This window comes from Leptonychotes weddellii, chromosome 10 (genome assembly GCF_054177405.1).
Source record: "Leptonychotes weddellii isolate Sample4059 chromosome 10, ASM5417740v2, whole genome shotgun sequence".
Classification (NCBI taxonomy): Eukaryota; Metazoa; Chordata; class Mammalia; order Carnivora; family Phocidae; genus Leptonychotes; species Leptonychotes weddellii.
In genome coordinates this window covers 56,532,317-56,554,983 of record NC_138378.1, presented here as the reverse complement: position 1 = coordinate 56,554,983, position 22,667 = coordinate 56,532,317, and the positions used below count along the sequence as shown (strand labels likewise).

Sequence of the window (22,667 nt, the reverse complement as noted above, 5' to 3'; positions counted from 1 at the left end):
TGTAGTGGTGATTCTGCATTGTGGGCACAAGGAAGAAATGGGAAGGAAGAGTGTCTGTGCCTCATTATAAACAGAGAGATCAGCACTGTTCATTGTGACTCGCGTCAATGGACTGCCTGTCATGAAAGCTGTGTGGATGTTTTGTTCATCATAAAGTGACTGTTTGCCTTGGGCTGGGTCCTTAACTACTCTGCTGTCCTGTTAACCCTTTGACTCCTCCTTACAGAGGACTGGAACCAGGCATTCTGTTGAGAAGGAATGAATGAGGAAGACGGTAAAAAAGCAGGTCCCAACTGAGGGCCCTCGCTTTTACCGATTTCTCCTCGAAGATTAAATTCCTAGTGTTCCTGCTAAGGAAGACTGATTGAAATCTCTGCTTTCAGATCTCTTAGAAGGTAAAGGTTCTAAAGGGAGCTCAACTATACTTACCATCCTCACGCCTCTCCTCGGGCCCCCCATGTCTTGTCCGGTCTGTGAAAAGTCTCTTAACTGTCCTTCCCGCACTCTCTGCCTTCTGCACAAGATTGCTGTTGTCTGTCTTCTTTCTGGGACAGGTCTGAGAGACCCGGACACTGTCCACCGGAAAACTCTCAGTGGGTCTACAGATCCTCTAGGATAAAGGCCACTTCCCTTGGTCCTCTTTCCTAATTTTATTCATTACTATGAGCATTAAGAACTCCTCTGTTCTACCTATACTATTTTCCTTCCCTGAATGAAGGCCAAGGATATTCTCATCCGTTCGTCTTTGCTCACATTGAGTGTCACAAGTTCAAATTCATTTGTTCATTCAAAAAACCATTACTAAGAGCCTGATCTGTGTGCGGGATCCTGGGAGTACTCAGAAAAGACACAGCCCCTGCCCTAAAGGATTCAGAGCCCAGGAATACTGAACCTCCTGTGCTGCCCTGCCCCCCACCCCAATCCCCTGGTTGTTTTCAGGAATGCTTCCCACACCTACCACCAAAGGAAATCCTGCTGATTCTCGACAACTCAGTTCATCTACCGGGTGTTCCAAGAAGCCTTCCCTTATCCCTGAGGATACCATCTTGTCTTTTATATCTATTTATTCTGCTTAATTAGCTGTTTACTTAGAGCCCACTGCCTCTACACCAGAAGCTCTTTTAGGAGAATGCGGAGTGCTTAGTCAGTTCTTCATCCCCACATTGCTTTGTGTCTGGCAGGTGCTCAAACAATGCCAACTGAAAGGAAACGCAATCGGAATGCGCTAACGAACACCTACGCCCCATGGGCAGTGCTTACGGGGGCGTTGGTATCTCCTTCCCATCTTACATGGTCAGAACCCTCAAGGCCATTTTTATTCAGCATCTATGACATCTGAATCATATCACACAAGGTATCTCTCAGCCTAGGCAAGACTGACTTGAGAAACTCAAGGTCAATAAGCACTTTATGATGAACAAAACATCCAAACAACTTCACGAAAGGCAGACCATCGGTCGGGTTCCCAATGAACATCTCTGATCTACATTTATAACAAGGCACGCTTTCCTCTTCCTGCTCGACCCTGTGGCCCGCCATGCAGAATCACCACTATGCTAGAAATGGCAAATAATTCCTGGTTTTACTGTAGGTACATTACAGCTAATGAAGCTAATTTCTTCCTTTATCGATGGCGCTCCTTTATTCTGGTTATTAAGAAGTGAAGATAATGATACAAGTCTACAAAGTCCTCCTGGTCCCAGTCCATTGGTAGTTCTGGACTGAGATGGAAGGGTAAGGCCCAGCGAGTCTCTGTCCTGGTGTGGGGAATGGCCCGTTGCTCACAGTTGGCCCGTTATCTCCTCCATCACCACCACTTCCTTATGGAGAAATCAGTGAGCCTTCTACCCTTCCTCTTCTCCCTCCTCCCTTAGAATCTCTCCTGGTTTTCTAGTGCTTTCCCCCAGCACCACTAGGTGACCTCATTGCAAGGGAACGGCGCCCACCTAAGCCCTGGCAGAAGAATGTGGCCCTCTGCGCACCATCTTACCTCGGGTGCAATGTAGTCAGGAGTTCCACAGAATGTGGTGGTTGTGACACCGTTCAGAATCCCTTCCTTGCACATCCCAAAGTCGGCCAGCTTGCAGTGACCTTCTGCATCCAGAAGGATGTTGTCCAGTTTCAAATCCCTGCAAGATGGGCCACACCCACACAATTAATGCTTCAGACATCCCAATAGGGTCTTCTTGAGTTGGGAGAGATGTGCACATCTCAGGGAAATCTGCTGGCAACCGACCTCAGTCCAGGGCTCTCGCCCACACTGCCCAACCCCCAAAAGTGCCTCCATTCTCCTCAACATGAGGGAAGAGCTTCCATAACATCAGGGATATCTCAAGACTGCTGCGGTCTAATAAAATCAGTAGATATTTATTGGAGCCCTACTGTGTGCTGAAATCCATATGATATGAGAGGAAGAAGCAACTCCTCCTCCTTCCTTCGTGAGTTAATGGGGTCAGCTGGAGGGATGCATACTAACAGCAATGACTCGGCTAAAACCACGTGAGAATCAGACGCTACTTTACAGAACGCTGACTATGTGAGCTCTTGTGTCGTGGGGGAGACCACTGCTGGCTGGTGCAGGCTGTGAGGGCAGCAGCACGAAGTGACTCTCAAGAGAAGCTTGGAGAGAGGGTTAGGTTTGGAGACAGCATGAAGGGAAAAGGGGGGAAGGAAGGGAAAGACCACACGGTGGGAGCCAAAGACAGTGAAGGGACCAGAGAATTGGGCCCTGGTGAATGGAGGGGCAAGACAGGCATGTTGAAACCAACCCCGAAAAGCCTAGAATGCAAGAGGAGTTTGAAATTCATGTGGAGGGGGTGCCTGGGTGGCTCAGTCATTAAGCGTCTGCCTTCGGCTCAGGTCGTGATCCCAGGGTCCTGGGCTTGAGCCTCGCATCGGGCTCCCTACTCAGTGGGAAGCCTGCTTCTCCCTCTCCCACTCCCCTTGCTTGTGTTCCCTCTCTCACTGTCTCTGTCAAATAAATAAATAAAATCTTAAAAAAAAAAAAAAAGAAAAAGAAATTCACGCGGAGGACGATGGGAGACCTGCCTGCGGGAGCATGACCTCTGTGCAAGATCAGTCTTCATAGGGCAAGCAGGCAAAGGGGGTAAGTGTCTGGGGACAGGAGGGAAGACACACACTGGTGGCAACAACCAGGCCCTACAGAGCCCAGGCGGTTCTGGGCAGTGAGCGAGTACCACAGGGGATGATGGGGGCGGGGGGTGGTATATTGGCCTCAGCCAGAGCAGCTCTCTTGCTTTATAATTTGGGGTACCATGTAAGACCTCGTATAAAATTTGAAGTTCTGGGTAAGAATCCCCCTACTGACCAAATCTGCAAGTCCCACACCCGTCCCATAGAAGGACCCAGACTGTCAGAGGAAGGTCCCTGCCCTGGCCCTCCCTCAGCAGCCATGCTGGGCTGGGCTGGGCAGGTCTTGCAAAGAAGGCCCATTGCCCTGCACACAGAGCAAGAGGGGTCTTTCTCACAAGGCTGCTGGCGTCTGGACTTGAACTCCAGCCACCATCAGGAATCCAGGCCTGAGAGCAAAGGTGGGGCAGGAAGCACTTCAGGGCCCGCCTGCTTTGCACCCTCGGCCCTGTTTCCGCCTACAGCTGGGACTTCTTGAGAAAAGAGAAAGCTCATTAAAATATGCTGTTCTAAGCAGATGCTTATGAACTACAGAAAGGACAGTGAGCCCAACCAAGCGGAGCCCCTGGGACCGGGCTCCCCGATCTACCCCCCTGGCCACCGTGTGTGGTCAAGGCTCAGCTCTAGCCAGGGTGGGAGGGAAGGGAGAGGAACACAGACTTGGGCATGGGAGGCCTGGGTATTCATCCCTAGGGTGGCATGGCCCTGGTGAAGTCACCTTGCTGGTCTGTTACCTTGTCTATCAAATTGGGATGACACATTCCTGCTTGTCTGAAGGTTGAGATGAAGTGTGTGGAAGTAGCAGGCCTTTATAGTATTACACTCACTTCCTCCACGAGGAGCCAGAGTTAGAGGGAACCGGGGGTTCTGTCCGCCCACCTGCAAACGTGGGAGTCATTGAGAGGTGAACCTGTGTGCCCTGCTGAGTTACAGTCCCTTCATGCTCCCTAATCTAACGTGCTACCTTGCCCACACGCACGCACGATGATTGCCATGGCAACACGTGTATTAGGAACAGCAACAACAAACGTGTGGAAAGCACCTCTGTGGTCTACAAACCACATTCATGCTCTGAACAACAGCGAGGGTTCAGAAGAGCATGCTTTGCTATGATCGTGGCAGCAGCAGGTAGATGGAAGCTGGAAGAAGGTAGGTGACTTCTGAAAGGTGACGAGGAGGTTGACTTCACTGGGACTTGAACTCGGTCCCCACCCTGCTCCAAAGGCTGGCGTTCCTGCCTCGGTGCACTACACTTCTTCACCTTCCTGCCTTCGCGTTGGTGGACTTCTTCCAATGCCAGCCTCCAACCCCAATTTGAGACAGGACCCACGTGCTACCTCTCAAAGCCCTCTCTTTTAAAGCCTTGTCAGAAGGGCGCCTTTCTGCTTTGTGTGGATGGAGTGGATTCGGAAGATTCCAAGCCCCCCTGAGCCTTGCCCATCTGAAAGTTCAACTCAGCCATTTCCTTCTGCTCAGGATTCCCACTCGGGGCAAGAGAAGCTGGAACGTCTTACTCCTCCCCATCTTCTGCTCTTTGCCTGCCCTTGCTCTGGCCCAGGTGCACACCGTCCCCTTGCTTCCTGCCCCCTCTTCTCCCTGAGGGAAGAAGCTGCCCCACACTGAAGGCCCAGGGGGCCCATGAGGGCCGAGCATGTTCTGCAGGCTGCCCCTCTGCTGTGGGGAAGAGAGGCCTCAGGCCAAAAAGCATGTCTTCACACAGTCCTGCCGCGGATGCCAGAAATCCTGCCACTACTCACCTCCTCAAATTTCCCCTCTGTCTGTATTTCTCTAAAGCTCGGCCTCCCCACACAAAACCAAGTCCCAAAGAAGAGACAGTGACTTATGTTCCTTTCTTTGGTGACAGGGAAGATGAGTATGGCTGGAAAGTCCCCTGAGGGCCAGAAATGCCATGGTTAAAACTTTATTCCTCTGGGAGTCTTCAGTCTCATTAAAAAGAAAAATACCCCCACGGCTGGGACCAAACCCGTCTGGTGAGGGGCTTTCAGTGAGTTCCTGAGTGGGGGTTTCAGCGGAGGGGAGAGCCGAGGCCGCCCAGGGCTATGCTTGCTTAGGCCGAGGAAAAGAGAGAGGACATCCACCCTTCCCTACAAGGGGGTTAGGGGACAAGGGCTGCTGAAGGAGGGTGGAGTCCCTGAAATTCTGCTTGCTGCACAGCAGCTGAGGGTGGTGGTCCCTCTTGGTTTTCCCTCCCTCCCCCTTAGCGGCACTGATGCCCCGGACTCCCAACTTTCGACTTCCTTTTCCTGCCCCAGGATCCCCCCACCTGCTGGCTTTTAGTGCTGCCTGTTCACGAGGGGTCTCCAAAGCCTCCCTGGGAAGGTCAGGGACTATCATTTCTCAGCCTTGCTGGGTCTGAGGCCCAGCTTGCAAGGACAGGGTGAGTGTGCTTTTCTCCTTCTTGGGTGCTCCCCTGGTGCTGTCAGGGGCTGGGCACATAGTAGGTACTCATCAAACTTGTGGACTGACAACTTTGCAAAGAGGGACTTCTGCCTAGATATTAATCCCCACCAGTCCTCAAATACAAGGACAGAGTACTTTTGAGGAGCGGGGACATTTTTTTAAGGAACGGGGTAGTTTATTTAATAGTGGAAAAAAATACAGCAAAATCCTTTCCCCTCTATGTGAGTCAATATAACCAGTTTTTACTTATTAAATTAATAGCTTCATTCAATTTTTTTCAATAGGTAATACCTTCATGTGTTCTAAAACCCAAAGTATAAAAGGACATACAGTAAAAATGCTCCCTCCTGCATCTGCTCTCCAGACACCACGTTTTCCCCCTATAGGCAACTGCATTTTATTTCTTGTGTATTGTCTGGGTCACACTTCCTGCATAAATAAGAACGTGTGATTATATATTCATGTCCCCCCTTTTAACCAACTGGGAGCTTACTATATGCAGTCTTTTGCTTAATATGTATTGGAGATCTTTCTGTCTTGGCACATTAAGAGGCTCCTAAATTCTTTTTTATGGCCGTACAACACTCTGTCATATTTACTGGGGGACATTTAGCTCGCCTCCAATATTGTGCTATTACGAACAGGGCTGCTGTGAATAAGCTTATAAATATATGAAGGTAATTGTACAGCTTTTCTAGAAAAGAAATGTCTGAATCCAATAGAACAGGAATGTGGATTTTGATGGATCTTGCCAAACTGCCCTTCTCAGAGCTGAAGGATTTACACTTCCATCAGCGGTACGTGATGATGCCTCCTTGCCAACATGGTATGTTACCGAGTTTTCGGTAGTCTGATTTTTTAAAGATTTTTAAGATTTTATTTATTCATTTGAGAGAGAGAATGAGAGAGCACAAGCAGGGGGAGTGGCAAAGGGAGAGAGATAAGCAGACTCCCCGCTGAGCGGGGAGCCCCAGACCGGGCTCCATCCCAGGACCCTGAGATCATGACCTGAGCCAAAGGCAGACAGACGCTTAATTGACAAGCCACCCAGGCGCCCTTATCTTGGTATATTCTTAAAGTTTCTCTGTAAGTTTGAGCATTTTTTCATATATTTAATTTTTTTTTTTTTTTTTTGGTGAACTGTTGCCATTTTTCCTTTATGGTGTTTGTTTCTTATTGTTTTTTTTTTTTTTAAGGAGCTTTTTCTATATTAGGAAATGAACTTGGAGTGGTTTTAAGAATTGCAAATTCTTGTCCCAGTTTAATTTTTGACATTGCTTATGGTGGTTTATTTTATGGTTTTATGTCTTAATTTGAAAGGCTTTACCCATTTCGAACTTTTAAAGCATTCCCCCCAAGGTCTCCCCTTGTACTTTGATGCTTTCATTTTATAAATGCAAGTCTTTGATGTATTTGGAATTCGGCCTGATAAAAGGTGTGAAGTAGAGATCCAACTTTGTTTCCAACCCCATATGTTGGAGAGTTCATCTTTTCCTCATTGACTGAAACATCACCTTTTTCAAATACTGGTCTTTCTGTAGTCTTCATTCAATTATGTTGATCTATGCCACACTTTTGAAATTACTGTAGGTTTATGATGCATTTTAACATCCAGTAGGGCTGGTCCTCTTCTTCTTTTTCAAAATTTCCTAGCTACTCTTGCTTGTTTATTTTTCCATATGAACTTTAGAATCATCTGTCTTGTTTTAAAAAAATCCTGGTGATGTTTTTATTGGGAACACGTCTAAAGTTATAAATTAACTCAGAGAGAACTGATATTTTTATGATGTTGAGTCTTCCTATCCAATAACATTGTTTGTCTTTCTATTCATTAAAGTTTTGTCTGTGTCCTTTAGGGGCATTTTAAAGTTCTCTCCTATAGATCGTGTGCATTTCTTGTTATATTTAAATGGCAGCCTGCTGGTTGTCCCAATACCCACTCTCATTTTTTTCCTTAGTAAGAGAACACTGTTGTTGTTGTTTTTTAAGCCCTGCACGTAGTGATGTAGCTATAAACTGGAATTCAAAGCCTTCCTTAGAGCTGGGTGTGGTTATATAACTAAATTCTAGCCAGTCAATTGTATGAAGTCTCAAAAGAAAGAGGCTTACTCTTCTCTTTCCTTCTACCCATTGCCTGAATGAGGATATAATGCCTGGAGGCCTAGTAGCCACCTTCAGCCATAAAGAAAAGGACCAAGCCCCAGAAATGGTCACTGGACTTCCTATCTCCAGATAACACTCATATGAAAAAGAAATAAACTTGTATCTTATTTAAAGCACTGTTGTCTGCGGCTTATATGATAATCGCAGCTGAATCCACTTCTGAGGAATCCAAGTTGCTATTCTATATTTTAAATTCCTATTGTAAATGGGGTCTTTTCTTCCATCATATCCTTTATCTGGTTGCATATGTATGTACTAGTTCTTAATTTCTACTTATCGTTTTATGCCCTGCCACTGTATGAATGTTCTTTATTTTTGTAAATAAATGATTCTCCTGGATTTTCCAAATCATTCATAACTGGTGATCATTTTTACTTCCTCCTTTTCAGTGTTTACATTTCTAACTTATTTATTTTGCCTGTGTTGGTTAGAACCTTAAGAACAATGCTAAGTAATGATGATAGTGTTTGGTAGTCTCTGATTTGGGGGGGGGGTCTCTGGTTATGATAAAGGCATTTCCCTAGGCAGAATGCCTTTATCATAGCCCCCGTCACTTGGAACCTGACTGAAGGCTATCTTACTGTGTATTCTCCACTAGACTGAGGACCTGTGAGAACTTCCATGGAAACTCCCTTTCTCCCCAGCTTCCAGAGGCCCCAGTGAGCTATGGGGAAGACGGTAAGGAACAGGCTATGCGGTGCCCCTCTCTCTAGTCCTGGGCTTCTTAACCTTGGAGCTGGATTGACATTTGCAGCTGGATAATTCTTCGTTGTGGGGGTTGTCCTGTGCATTGTAGGATGTTCAACAGAAATGGTGAGCTATACACATTAGATGCTATTATCAACACCCCCACCCCCCAGTTGTGACAACCCAAAATGGCTCTAGACATTGTCAAATGTCCCCTGCAAGACCGCTGGTGGACAATTACTGCTCTAAGTCTTAAACAGTGATCAAGGCTCCAAGATGGTCTGGTCCAGATCCTTAAGCCCAATAGGGATTTGAGAGCAAGGCTGTCAGGAAAGGGTGCATCTGCCTTGAATGTCCTCTACCATTTTATCCTGGGAGACAGGAAGCCTGGCACACTAGCCTGCTGGCATTTGGTACCATCAACACACCTTTTTAAGCATCTTAGGAAATCGCGGCTCAGAAAAGATAAGCTGCTCACCCACGCTTGCATTGCTGGTAAGAGGCAGTGCTGGGCTAAGTCACCTAACTCACACAACTGCGTGTGACCACCTTTCAGATCAAATGTAAGATCCATGAGCTAGAAATCTCTATCTGCTGATGGGACCCAAATCCCTTTGCACTTAAAAAAGGCAGGCTTCATGATGAGAAGGGGAATACAAAGGCCCAAAGATCACAGCCGCTGATAGGGAAGGAGTGATTTAGGGGCATGGTGGTATAACCACCATGGTTCCCTTGAGGTAGGAACACAGAGCACTTCCAGAAACTCAAAAGATAGTCAAGAAAATCCCAAATATGCTTGAGACTCAGTTTCCTTATCTGTAAAATGGGGATAATATTGCCATTATTGAATGATGTAATCCACGTGAAAGTTCAAGCATTAGAGCCTGATACGTGGTAGTTACTCTAGGAGTAACTAACGGTCTCTAACAGTCTCCAGGGTTTTCTGACAGTCATTTCTTAAGACGCACATCCCCTTGGGTCCCTAAAAACTTTTTTTTTTTAAAAAAGATTTTATTTCTTTATTTGACAGAGAGAGACACAGCGAGAGAGGGAACACAAGCAGGGGGGAGTGGGAGAGGGAGAAGCAGGCTTCCCGCCGAGCAGGGAGCCCGATGCGGGGCTCGATCCCAGGACCCTGGGATCATGACCTGAGCCGAAGGCAGACGCTTAACGGACTGAGCCACCCAGGCGCCCCCCTAAAAACTCTTTAATATTAGAGAAATACTTACTACTTCCTAGTGTGCATAAACTACAGAGACAGACTTTGTGGGATGAAGAATAGGGAGCATATGTAACTATCACGCAGGGGAGAAAATGTCAAAGAATACTTGAGAGAGACTGAAACTTCTATTCCAGCCCGGGGAGAAAATCACAGATTCCTTTCCCCTGGGCCTGGGGAATGACACCTCGCACCCAGGGGAACACCGGTGCCCCAGGGAGAAAGCAAAGGTGGGCGGGGTGGTTTAAGGGGGAGGGGTGGGGCAGCACAATTGTCACCCATCAGGATCGAGGTGACAGTTTCCAGACCCTCAGCAACCTTCCCAGGCCCTTGTGCAGAGCCGGGAGTGGTGTCCTAGCAGCCGGAATCCCTGTGCTTCCCGGCTCCCTGGTTGCTATCACACACCTTATCTCTGTCTCCCAACAACAGCCCTGGGCAGGAGGGGTATCATCATCCCCAACTTGTAAAGAACTTGGGGGTGGGGCCGGGGGTGGGGGGTGGGCACCAAAGCTCGTGAGGTGAGCTGCGACCTGAACAGCAGAAGCTGGGTGGAGTCCTACGCTCCTCCCCACCGCACCTCAGCCATCTTATCCGAAAAAATCATCCTCTCCTCCTTGTGAAATTGTATTTTCCCAATTTCGTAGATTCCCCAAGAATAAGGGCCAGGAAACTCTTCTGGAAACCACTGGCATTTAGCGAAGGGTTGGCACCCAGGAGACCCTTCACACATAAGAAAAAATTGAAAAAAACTTTTTTTGCTTGACTTGAAAACTCACCCCAAAGGAAGAGACCCATATGTCCCTGTCTTCTTGACCCAGGCTCTCCATTTTTAATGCCCTCATTTCCCTGGGACGCTCACTGGTATATTTCTCCGGCATGCTAATTCCCCAAAGCTCAGGCCCGAACACCACACAAACGACAGCACATTCTTCCATTTACTTAAAGATAAGAGATTAGAAAGATTACTTCTCAGGATGCCAAGTATTTAGATCACCAGAGAGAGCAGGCCCTCGGGGGAGGTTATGAAGAAACTCTGCTTGTTTTTGGACAAATAGTGGAGACTAGCACATGATTGTGGTTAATCAGATGGGAATACAGGCTCTTGGGGCAGATGTTGCTTCATAAATTGAACCATACATTCAAGAGAAAGCCAACTTTCCCCTTCAATATAGCACACTCCCCTTGACATTGGGGCAAACATTGGTGACCAGCTGCTGTCCTTCCTCCTGGCTCCCTCTGTGGTGGCCACCCCCTAGCACCCCCAGGAACACCAGATCCCTCCAGTGCCACCCTGGGCCAGGCAGGACTACAAGCACGAAGCCTAGGAAAGTGAACCTCCTGCCTCTCTGTCAAATAGAGAAGCACCATTTGCTTCAGAGCCAAGGTAACTGATTTCAAAATTCTCCATCGCTATGCTGATACCTGGAGTCCGTGGTAATGTTTCACTCTGGGCCAGTCTGCAGGGAAATCCCAGAGTCTTTTCATAGGAAAAGCTCAGTCATTTAGGACAAAATAGTTAACTACCATTTTGGGGTTTTTTCCAAATGTTTTTGTATGCTGGCTCAGTGTAAGTCTTTAAATGCATTATCTCATTTAATCTCACCAATGGCCTAGGGACCCGGTAGGACTGTTATCGCCTCCATTTTAAAGAAGAGGAAGAAGGTTCTGAGGGGCTATGTCCCTGGCCCCGGACACACAGGGCGTGAGTGACACAGTTGGTTTGCCTGACATCAACTCCCGTGCTCTGAATCACTTTGCTATGTTGCTTGAGGAGGGGGACAAAAAAGATGGTATCTACACTCCTGCCCCGCTGTGGGACTGAGAGCACAGTTACCGCCGGGGTGATGGCTGTTTTGGACTCACGGCAAGGTGGTTAGAAGATGTAACGGATAAGCTAGGCACTGCTGTTTTGACTAAACTGATGACCCCTGGTCTGGAGAGAGCAGACCTCCAGCTACCACACTGACAGTTGGAAAACCCGAGGTGTGAAATGGTACCCCTTTCACAGCCAAAATAAAGAGCCTGGGGCTGTACCTGGACATTAAGACGTGGAATCCCTATAGAATAACTTATCTGACTGCGAGGTTGTAGCTAATTACTTTTTTTTTTTTTTTAACCCACAGCAATGAAAGCAAATTCTTATGCTTGATATACCCGCAGATAATATCCTGACCTCCACTGATGGGAAATAGGCCTTGACTTGTGTGCCCAGACAGCAGGATGGGCCCCTCTGACCATCGTGACATTTACACCCAGCCTCCCAGTCCTCTCCAGGCCGTCAGTCAACCTGCACTTAGAAATGGCTCTTCAGGGTTCGGTCGGTGTACAGACTGGGCCAAGGACAGCGATGACCTCAAGCAAGTCACTTCTCTCAGCTCGCTGTCCTCAAATATGAGAAAAGACGGCTGGATGAGCTAATCCCCAAGGACCCTTTTCGTCCGAGATCCTGGGAAGCGAAGGCAGCTGGAGCCCATGAAGTCTGAACTTGCAAATCAGCTGTTGCACACACATTTCCCTTTCCACCCCGAAGCAAACCTTTACCAGCAGGCCTTTTTGTACAAAATGCAAATCAGATGGTGCTCTTCTTCTACTTGCCTTCTTCAGGGGCGCCCCTCAAACACGCTTCCTGGTGTGGTGTGTGAGGTGCTTTGGGGTCTCCACCAGTCGGGACTGTTGGCTTCCTCCCTCCCCTCACCCCCTCATAATCCAAACCTGGGCCTGTGGGCCTTGGGTGTTTCCCAAGTGTGTGAGGCTGTCTCCTGCCTTGAAGTCCCAGCACAGGCCTTGCTATGAGGATCTGTCTTCCGCCATAGATGCCCCGTGAGGGCGGGACCTGGGATCCTCCCTCCCATCACAATACCCGCCGGTCAAAGGATGAAAGAATCAGGGAGCAGGGAGGGGAGTTTGTGAATCATGGCCGCAGGCATCCAGGCGACCCAGACAAATGCTTTCAGATACCATATGGAACTATTAAAACGTATTAGAAAGTGTTAAAACCAAGGCCAAACCTTCAGAGGCAGCTGAATCTGGCATCCTCCTGTACCCTCCATTCTTCCATTACACTCAGGCAGAGCCCCTCTGCTAACCCCAGCAGCTTCCACGGTAGTCAGAGTGGAGCGCAAGAACCTTGCTCTGACTCTGGAGCTGGCCCCCCACCCCCTTCTTTTGCCACCACCTCCCCGTCTTTCTAGCCACAGGGTCAAGGGTCTCCAACAACACTTTTCTGCCTTAAGACCTTTGCCCCATGGCTGTCCCCTCTCCCTGGAGAACAGACCCCTTGTCATTAAGGTCCATGCCACGACCTCTCTTCCTCAGGGACGCCTCTCACTGGCCACCCTGTCTAAAGCAGCCCATCGCCACTCGCCCCCCACCGACCCTTCCTTGAAGCTCAGTCACCTCGGTCATTTGCTTCATGGCAATGACCACAACCTGGAAGGACTTTGCTTGTTTATTTCCTTGAGTATATGGTTTCCCCCACACGAGCTCCATGGGAACAGTGACTGCGTCTTCATGTCCCCAGCGCCGTCCCCAGAGCCCTGCACAGTGCCTGCATTCACTGTTGGTTGAGCGTCCGGAGGAGACGGATCTGTATTAAGTCCACTCCAGTGATGGTCTAGTTAATGGCATGATTACAAATCCTAATGCCTCCATTGCCTAGTTGGCCCTTGTGTGTGATGTTCCACAATATTTATGGTTGCAGCTCGGAGTCTGCTTTTTGTGGTGAGCCTTGAGGATACCGAGAGAGAGGACACAGTCCCTGTCCTCAAGGAGGGATCTGGAGGGAGAGGTGGACCTGAGGCCAGAACCCTTGGGATGGTAAGTTCTACACTAGAGGGACAAACAGGACACCACCATCGTCCTTAGAAGGCCAGGGCTGCCATTCTTGCCTTTTTTTTTTTTTTGGCCCCAGCGATTTGCAGCTCAAAATCTAGCCAGCATTCTGTCATAACAAAAAGGGCCACTCCAGCTAAAGGACCAAGAGTAACCTTTCTGGGGGGTGTGCCTGGAGCCTCGCAGAAGTGCACTATAGCTCCTCATGCCCAGATTCCCAGACAGGGAGGCCAGAACACCACTCTTCAAGGTCAGGGCGAGAAGCTGCCGGAACTAGTAAGTGTAGGTCTTCCTCGTCCAGCCGTACAAGGAGCCGCATGCTAGAAGAGTGGTCAGCACCTCACAGGTCACCTCCGCCCAGATAAAGAGCTGAGGAAACACAAATGTAACTCCGCACAAGTTGAGGGGGATGTAGGGAAAGCACGTCTTCCTGCAAAGTGAAGGTCACCCAAGTTACTTGGAGGCTATCAGAGGCCTCAAGCGAGGCCAGGAAGCCGAAAATGGACTGACCTCTGAAGGGACAGAAAACAGATTTTATTATTCTTAAAAAAAGAAGTCTTACATTTGTATTTGTTTAATTTGGCCATAGAAGGTATTTGCTTTAAGACTGTGTGGTGCTTTTCAGCTGATCAGAAATGTGAATGCACGCGTGTGTGCGCATGCACACAAGCCCCTAAGGACAGCTATAGGGTTCTGCTCACACCCATACATTTGTTCACGGGCTCAGGCCTGCAGCCTATGGAGAAGGAAAATACACAGGTTCACGAGGAGGAGGTGGGTGAAGGAGATCCTTCTTTTTTTTTTTTTTATCAGGGAGCACAAAATCTGGTGGAGTTTATGAAACAGGCAGCCTCCATCGCTCCAGCTGATGAATATTTACTAGGCAGCTACTATGCACCAGGGAGGTCCTGGTTTTGGAGTGAGGGCAGGGGTCTACTGACACCTCAGCTCGCACATGCTGAGTCTGAGGTGACTGGGAAACATCTAAGTGGATATGCCAACCAGGTGGTGACGGATGAAGGTTTGGGCTGGAGAAATGATGAGTGTGACTGAAACAGTCTGAGCAGAGAAGTGAGCTGACACTGGTCTGTGAACAAGCCCAATGTTTAATGGGACAACCAGAGAGGAAACTCAGGAAGCCCAAGGAAGCCCTAATATCCACCCGAGCTCAGAGAGATAGAAGTACTTGCCCTTATTTGTATTTATTGATATTTTCTCTTTATGCTTAGATACTCTGATTTAGAAATAATGATAATTATTGTGATGATGATGATGATAAGTTGTAATTTTCAAGAAAACACTTTCCAGATCAGTAGAGGTATCATGTGCCAGGGCTGGCCCAGTGAACAGCTTTAGTAAAGAAAAGAACTGTAAACTTCAAATCCACCAATGGGAAGAAGGGAAGGGAATTCCAGAATTCGGCTCAGGGAAAAAAAGAAAAGAAAGCAACAACTCTGCAGGGACACTGGGAGATCTGCCCTCGCACAAGAAAGCAGCTGTTCTCCATGCAGAAGGAACTCCGTTCAGAGAAAACTCACCGGAGCGCCCTGTTCTCCAGGTGCCGTCCAAAGGGAGACCTAGAGGCTCCTCCTCCCAGCTGGTGGGTGTAGTGGGAGCCCAGCTCAACAACAGTCCAGTTTCCTGGGCTTCTCTCTCCTCTCTACCGGCCCATTGCCTTCTGGCTGCCCTCTCCCTGGCCCTCCCTTCCTTCTGCTCCATCTGAGGGGGTCACTGTGCCCTGGGTATTACTTTGCTTCCATCTCATTAGAAACCACCCTTCCTCAAACTATAATTCTTTTGAATTAGTTGCAAATTTGTTCAGTGTCACTGAGCTAAGGTGGGCACTTATGGCTTGAGGTGTAACTTCCCCCAGGGAACCTGCATAGACTGATGAGAAGACTCCGGAGAGTTAGTGGGGGAGATGGGCTGGGGGGCACAGCTTCAATACCACTTCTCAGATCCTGGCTAGAGGGGGCCTACATCCCTTCTAGCGGCCACTGGCTTCCCCCACCTCTGAGTTCAGTCTGAGTCATCCGCTTCCTTTTATTTAACCCTAGGACCATTCTTGGAACATGACTGGATTTTCTTGATGTCATTCAGCTAAAATTCAGAGTGCCGTTCATTTCCTGACTTTGCTGGCAATCACCAGCTGCATTTATCCTCACACTAGAGCAGGCTGTTTGGCCACAGATGTGGATGAAACAGTAGTAAGTTATGTTCAGTGGAGGGAGGCACTTAATAATTAAGATTGACCTATCTCTGCCTTGGGAAAAGTGATATCTAGCTTTCAAACAAAGTCTCTTTCATTACAATCAAGGTCACGGAAGGGGACTAAGGGCATGCGGTACACACACGGAGCAGAGTGGACCCTCAGATTTAGCATTTACAGCTTTCCTGGTGCATGACAAGTAGCAATTTCTACCTGTACAGAGTACATATTTTAATTTGGTTCTGAATGAAGCCAGTGCGCAGTGTAAGCCTGCTGGCCAGACATAGTGAGGAGGTCTATGAGCGGTATAGTTCTCGGCCAGAAAGCAAGGGGAGTGGCCAAATTAAACACAAAAACGGGCAATTTGTTGGTGGTTCAGTTCTCCACATATTCTATTCTGAAATAAATCATGACTTGTGAATTTATTTTAGCAAGTGCTGTGGCAAAAGCTAAACTTCAGTGGAAACTAAAAAGGTAATGAACATGTGCTATGAGGATGTGCTCTCAACATCTCCCTAAACACCCATAGCTCTATGCTATAGTAATCGTACTCTATACTTTGTGACACACACTTCATTATCTACGTGCTTTATTATACATGGAAATTATATAGTGTTGTTAATATAGAGACAAATTAATATTTGTAGACACAAATATATGCAGAGATGTTGGGAGTCATGTGTCCCCTGTGTATATACAATGAAGTATATATGTAATAAAGTAGGTAACATGCTGTGTGAGAATGAGTCCAGGCAACATGTAACTCTCTCTCTCATGTATTAATCATACTAGGTACTTTATTGTGTGTATAATACAGTATAGATAATAAAGTAATATGTATATAAAATAAATTATGTATGTAATAAATACACAGTATGATTAATAGACATGATATATAGAGAGATTTGGGGAATTATACATTGCCTATATAGACACAAAATGTATATGTAATAAAAACATATATGTAATATGTAATAAAGCACCTAGTATTAATATATGTAACAAATCTTTAGTATATTTGTATATGTATTTATATTTATGTAATTCGTATATGTATATACAATACATGTGCATATACTGTATGTTTTACATAAAATCAATAGGTTGAAGTGACTTCTTAGATTGTATTTGATGGTGTTGGTCTCTTTCCAGTTTTGCAATTTATTCTCACCTACTCATTTATGCTAACAGAGATGGATGCTAACAATTACTCTTGAAGCCTTAAGAATATACAAATGCAAAATCCATCATCTTATGAAGCTAAAAAAAAAAAAAAAAACCACCTCACTACTTTCATGCATTAGCAGCCCCACATGGAGGTTAATTAAACAAATGCTAATTTCCTAATCTGCTGATGACTGTTACATAGTTTTCATCGCCAGAGATTAGCTGTTAAGATATATATATACCCACAACCAGACCTGCTCTTTTTCAAAACATAAATGTTCTGATTTAATGGAAAATCACTGCAGGGCACAAGTATAAACTATAAAACAATTAAAATCATAAATCCAAATGGCAGCAATTCCCAGTGAGTTTTACAACATCGAACTAAGCAGCTGCCAATTTGAAGAGCTGTGCCCTGGGCCCTGCAGGTGAGCTGGCTGAAGCTAGGGGCAAGGGACAGGCACGGGCAGCTTTCTGTGGGTGGCCTCCAGTGAGAACCCACGGCGGGCTGGAGTCTGTGGGACAGTGGGATCATCAGCCCGGGCCTCAGGAGGTCCCTGGGCAGAGGCTGGCCACAGGTCGCTAGCCGGCTTGTTTTCCTTTCTTAGGAAAAAAAAAAATTCATTCATGCCTTTAGATATTTCCTAAGCAACTACTATGTGGCATGTACTATTCTTGGCATGGAGGAAACAAGGTTCCTGCGCTCATGGAGCTTACATTCTAGCGTGGAAGGAGACATCGGTTAATATAACAATAAACAGTATGTTAAAGAATGAAAGTGCTATGAACATTGAAGCTGGAATGAACTCTGGCCCATGTCCTCATCTCTCTTCCATGAAAAGACAAGTATTTACTGAGCACCTTCTAAATGCCTGGCCTTTGTGAGATGACTTGCAAGAGACGGAATGCTAAGCTGTAGCTTCTGTCACCTGCAGGTGAAACCAGGAGCAAGCCGTAAGCCACCTGCTCAAGGATGGCATTTGGTGAGGATTTACTAGTGTACCTCGTGTGGATGATCTCATTTAAGTCTCTCCAAAACTCCCCAGAATGGGTACCATCATCACTCCCATCTTACAGATGGCGAAACTGAGGTCTGCAGAGGGTGAATGCTTTGCCCAGAAGCCCACTGCTAGCTTGGGGGGTGGGGACCAGGATTTGCACCCCACAGAGCAGCCTCCTAACCAACCCCCGCCGGGCGGGTCTAAACTGGGTGGTGGAGACCAGCGGCACTGGAGGAGTTTCTAACTAGCTGGAAGCTCCTTGAAGAAGGACCCACATCTGTATTCTCCCCGCACACCCCTGGGCCTGCTCCGGGGCCAGGTGCCAGGAGAGGTCAGTACATACTGACAGCTGGGTCATTCTCTGGGGGTCTCACTTCAGGGTCACCTCAATAGCCATCCCAGGAGGTTGTGAGGTGTGGTGGTCCAGTCCTGACTTCACAATAACTGCATTTCATTGTCAACCAGAGATCTAGATTTGGGAAATTGGTTACACGTCAAGGGCATAAGGATCAGGAAACATTTACCAAAACAGGGACTCTCCATGATGTCACTTAAGGATTAATAGGGCAAAACTGTCTGAGACTGAACAGGGGGCTGCGGTATCTGAAAGACATGACTTTGGCGATTACTCGGGTTCTGACTTCTTATTAACGATACGTGAAGACAATGACTTAACCTCACTGAGGCTCACGTGTCTCACCTGTAAAATGGGGATAGCAATTACTCATTTCAAAGGCTTACTGTGATGCTCAGATAAGACAATAGGTAAAAATTTATTCCAGTGGTACAGGGTAGGTGCTTGACAAATATTGTTCCAATTCTCCTTCATGAGCAATTTCCAAACTTGAGCATTGAAACCACTCGTTTCATACTCCACCCTCACCTACAAAAAAATTGACTGTTTGCCCCATAAATAGATTTGAATGCCTGCTGCCTTTTTTTTTTTTTTTTTTTCAGACTGACCACATTACAAGTGACACCGTAAGGAAGCAGCACAATGGCAAACAACCACGAGAAGGGGAAACCAGAATGAAGAAACAGAACCAGGAATTATAGAATAGTGGCTGTACCCTCACTGCTAGACTTTATTTCCCCACCATAACTGACTTGGTGAGTCAGTTGACCTGTGTGAGTTGTGGGAGGACGTGGGACATCAAGGCTCGGCCAGTTTGGTATTCCTGTGACTTCTGAGGCAGAGGCAGGTGGGTGAAGGGACTGAGCTGACCAGGCTGTGGGTTCCCATGGTCACATCTATGAGGCATGGCTGTGTCCAGCCTCCGTGGTCCCTGCCCATTTCTCATTGATTTTCCAGCTTGCCCATTGTATCTGTGACCCGCTCCATCGCTGTTCCCCAAATTCCTTTTCTGTGCAAGTCAGCCAGCGCTCTGCTTGGCACTAAGACCCCTGACTAAGCCCCGGGTCCCAGGCCGGTCTAACAATCCCTCACTCATCAGTGGTAGCAGGCAGCCCGTGATGACAGCCACTTACTCTCAAAGGCTTCCAACCTTGGAACTATCTCAGGAGCCAGACCAGTGCACTCGGAGAGTGGAGAGCCCTTGCTGGTCCTCATAGACTCACAAGTACCTGTAGATCAGCTACTATGTGCACAGAACTGATGGAGAACAGAGACCGATATGGCGAAAAGCAGTCAGGGGCCGCAGAATAAGCAATATCACATGTAGTATGTCTCCACGCTCTAAGAGAAGCCTGGAACGAAGAGTAGCCACACAATGTATGTTGACATGACCCACGGACCTCCAGAAGCAGAGAGGTTAGGATCAGATGCTGGTTTAGGGCCCGATCTCTCTCTCTCTCTCTTTTAAATAGCTTATACAGCTGTTTCTACACCAACTTCAAAAATAAGAGAAAAATACTAAGCTGCTATTAAAACCTGGAGGAATCATTGCTAGGGCCATTGTATTAAGAGGATTCTAAGAGTCCAGGGCTTTAGCAACATGAAAAGGAAATATCAATGACAAATTGTTTAAGGGCACAGGGCAATGATTTTGAGCAGAACAGACCTGGAAGCTGTTAGAAAGAATCAAAGCTGAAGCACACAGCTAATTGGGAAGGCCCAAGCCTGCAGGCTTTCTGGCCCCCAAGTCCTGCTCTTTCCATACTTTGGCCCTCAACTCCCAGCCTAATGGTGTGGAGGCCTAAAATAGCATAAACTGACCCTAGCTGTTAAAGCTCAGCCAAACTACCCATATTTCAAGGGAGCTCATCTAGAGAAGTCTATTACTGCTGGGCCTTACGGAAAGTGTAAGTTAGAGAGGCATCTTCACTCTCCGGAGCCTCTGCTCCTCTCGCCTGGTCTTCCTCAGTGCTGCGCTCTCCATGGCCCTGGGCCCGCTGGCCTCTGCCCGTGCTCCCAGCCAGCCAGCTCCCAGGAAGGCTGCCGGCAGCGTTACCATGGGGAGTGAGCGCGCCGGACGAGAGGGAAGGGAATTCACATTTGTCAAACTCCTGCCACGCGCCAGGTGCTGCAGGGAGACCCAAGAACACTAAGTGAGTTTCTACCAGGAAAAAGCTTTTAAGCTGGCCTTAAAATGGAAAATATATTTAAGTACCGATAAACGTCAAATAAAAGGTATACCTATTAAGGCCTTTGCAGAAACTGTTCTGCCTATAATGCTCTTTCGCTCTCTTCCTTGGCCAACTTGCATCACTTACTTCCTGCAGGAAGCTCTCATGGGCTCCCCCAGTGAGCTTCAGGGCCCCTCCTAAGGGGTCCCAAGGCACCTGGATCTCCCCTGGCATAGTATTCATGACAATGCAATCTGAAATTCTATTTATTTGTCTATCTCCCAAACCAGGCCCGAAGAAGGGATGAAGGCACCACGCTGAGTTCACCACTTTATCTCCACAGGACATTGCATGGTGCCTAAGATGCAGGAGGCGCTTAAAAAACCCTGTGGGCTGACTAAGAATGAACACAGGTACTCAGAGGAGACTGAGAGAGATCTCTGTGGGCTGAAGGCAGCCGGATTCCAAGACAGCAGGCGCTTGGGAAAATTTGCTAAAGAAAGATCCATTGAGTAATTTTCTTCTGGAAACTTAGTGTTGCCTGTTCCACAGCTCGGATGCCAAGCTAATCAAACAACATGGCCTGAACCCTCTCTACAAGAACCAACCTGCTGGGTTATTAGCACCCGGACTTGGCAGCCTCAAACCCGTTGCTTGCATCTGCCATGCTGTTTGCAGAAATTAACTTCCTTAAATAATTTTTAATCATTTTAAGCAGATACTTCACTTAGACACAATGAAGACACGTACAACTTGATTTTGATTCACATTCCATTTTGTTCTGGTGGTAATCATGTATGGAATGGACTTTGATTTTCATGCTTATTTAATCCTAATGTGAATTATGAATGACTCACTGTCCTAGGCTGAACATCTGTTTTTCTCAGAGGATCCTTACTTATTATGTACCTACTAAGTGTCCCTGCATTGTTAATGTTTTGTTTGTGTGTGTGTGTCCTCATCTATTAGCATGTGTGAACTTAGGAGAAGGGAATTAACAAAGACACTAAAAAGTGGAAAGAGTCCGTCAGTTAGTTGTATTTGGCTAGATGAAGTCAGTGACTAATTCATTTCCCTTCTGATGATATAGAGTGAACCATATATAGGAAAATGACTTTTCTTCTCCCTTCCCCCCTTTAAGCCCTGCCTGGCAACAGCCAACCCCTGGTCCGTTGTGCCAACTACAGAAAAGATTCCTTTGTTCCAGATAAAATGATTCCCAAAACTCAAACTTTCATTTTAAACTCAGTCATTGTTACCAAAAATGTCCCCTCAAAGTCACTGTGTATTCACTTACTGACTGGTTCCAAAGAACTTCCTAGAAGAGCATAGTCTATCAGAAACCAAATAATCCTCTTTGTCAGCCACATAATGGGGACAATACCTATGTTTCCTTTCTAACACAACTTGGATCATTGAGTTCTCTGGAATGGATGAAGTATGGCACTGCCCATCAATTCATTTTCCCAAATATTCTTCCAAAGACATTGATTCTAATATTTAGATTTCTGTAAGTAGAAATCGACTAAATTCCAATTTTCTACAGTATGGCAGTGAAGGACTAAAGTATGGCAGTGAAGAAGAACTTGAGAAATTGCTACAGAGAAAGAGCACTGAATTGGTGGCTAAGTAGGCAAGACACCATTGCAAATAAGTACCAAAGTGTCTGATTTGTGCCCCAGTGAGATAGTCCAAGTGAGATATCCTTTTTTTAATTCCAGAAAAGATCTGACTGTGTATAAATGGTTCATTTCAAGACTCTCCATATTTACCAACTAGGTAGAGGTTGCTAGTGGAGAAATATTTTTAACTGTTTAGGGCCACCTGACATTATATAAACATGCAACACATCCATCCTTATCACTCACGATATTGGCTATGTAAAGATCTTTGCCAGATGTAGAAGATCAGAGAGCTGGAAGACTGGTTCCCAGTCCTTAAAGAATGTGTAGCATGTTAAAGTTAGATCAATGAGTGACGTTTTGGGTACAAAGGGTATGATCTCTTTCCTCTACCCAGAAGCTCTAAAAGAAACACAGAGCCATGGATTCCATGGTCATTTTTCACATAAGCAGGACTCTCCACCTGGTGAATAAACACAGGGCAGTGTCAAGGGTACCGATCAGGTAAGGTTCATTGAGGAGGAGGCACTTGATTATATTAACATCAGCTCAGTAGATTAGTATTTAAAAGGAGATTCTCTCTAGATGGTTGTCTATTCATAATCCTTGTGTTGTCTCAGGAGGCAAAAACACCATTGTAATTAGAAATGAGAAGAGTGTCTGCGGTTCGA

The 22,667-nt window shown here is 46.8% G+C and overlaps 1 protein-coding gene and 1 long non-coding RNA gene across 3 annotated transcripts in view; one reads left to right on the top strand and one right to left on the bottom strand.

Moving 5' to 3' along the window:
• The window catches only part of PRKCE (protein kinase C epsilon), a 478,122-nt gene that overhangs the window by 35,151 nt on the left and 420,304 nt on the right, over positions 1-22,667 (bottom strand). For both annotated transcript variants that reach the window (XM_081833506.1, XM_081833507.1), the window contains one exon: positions 1,991-2,129. In XM_081833506.1, the coding sequence (XP_081689632.1) occupies positions 1,991-2,129 (139 nt within the window). The remainder of the gene's footprint in view (positions 1-1,990; positions 2,130-22,667) is intronic.
• The window catches only part of LOC145723890 (uncharacterized), a 1,084,435-nt gene that overhangs the window by 656,846 nt on the left and 404,922 nt on the right, over positions 1-22,667 (top strand). The window lies entirely within an intron of this gene.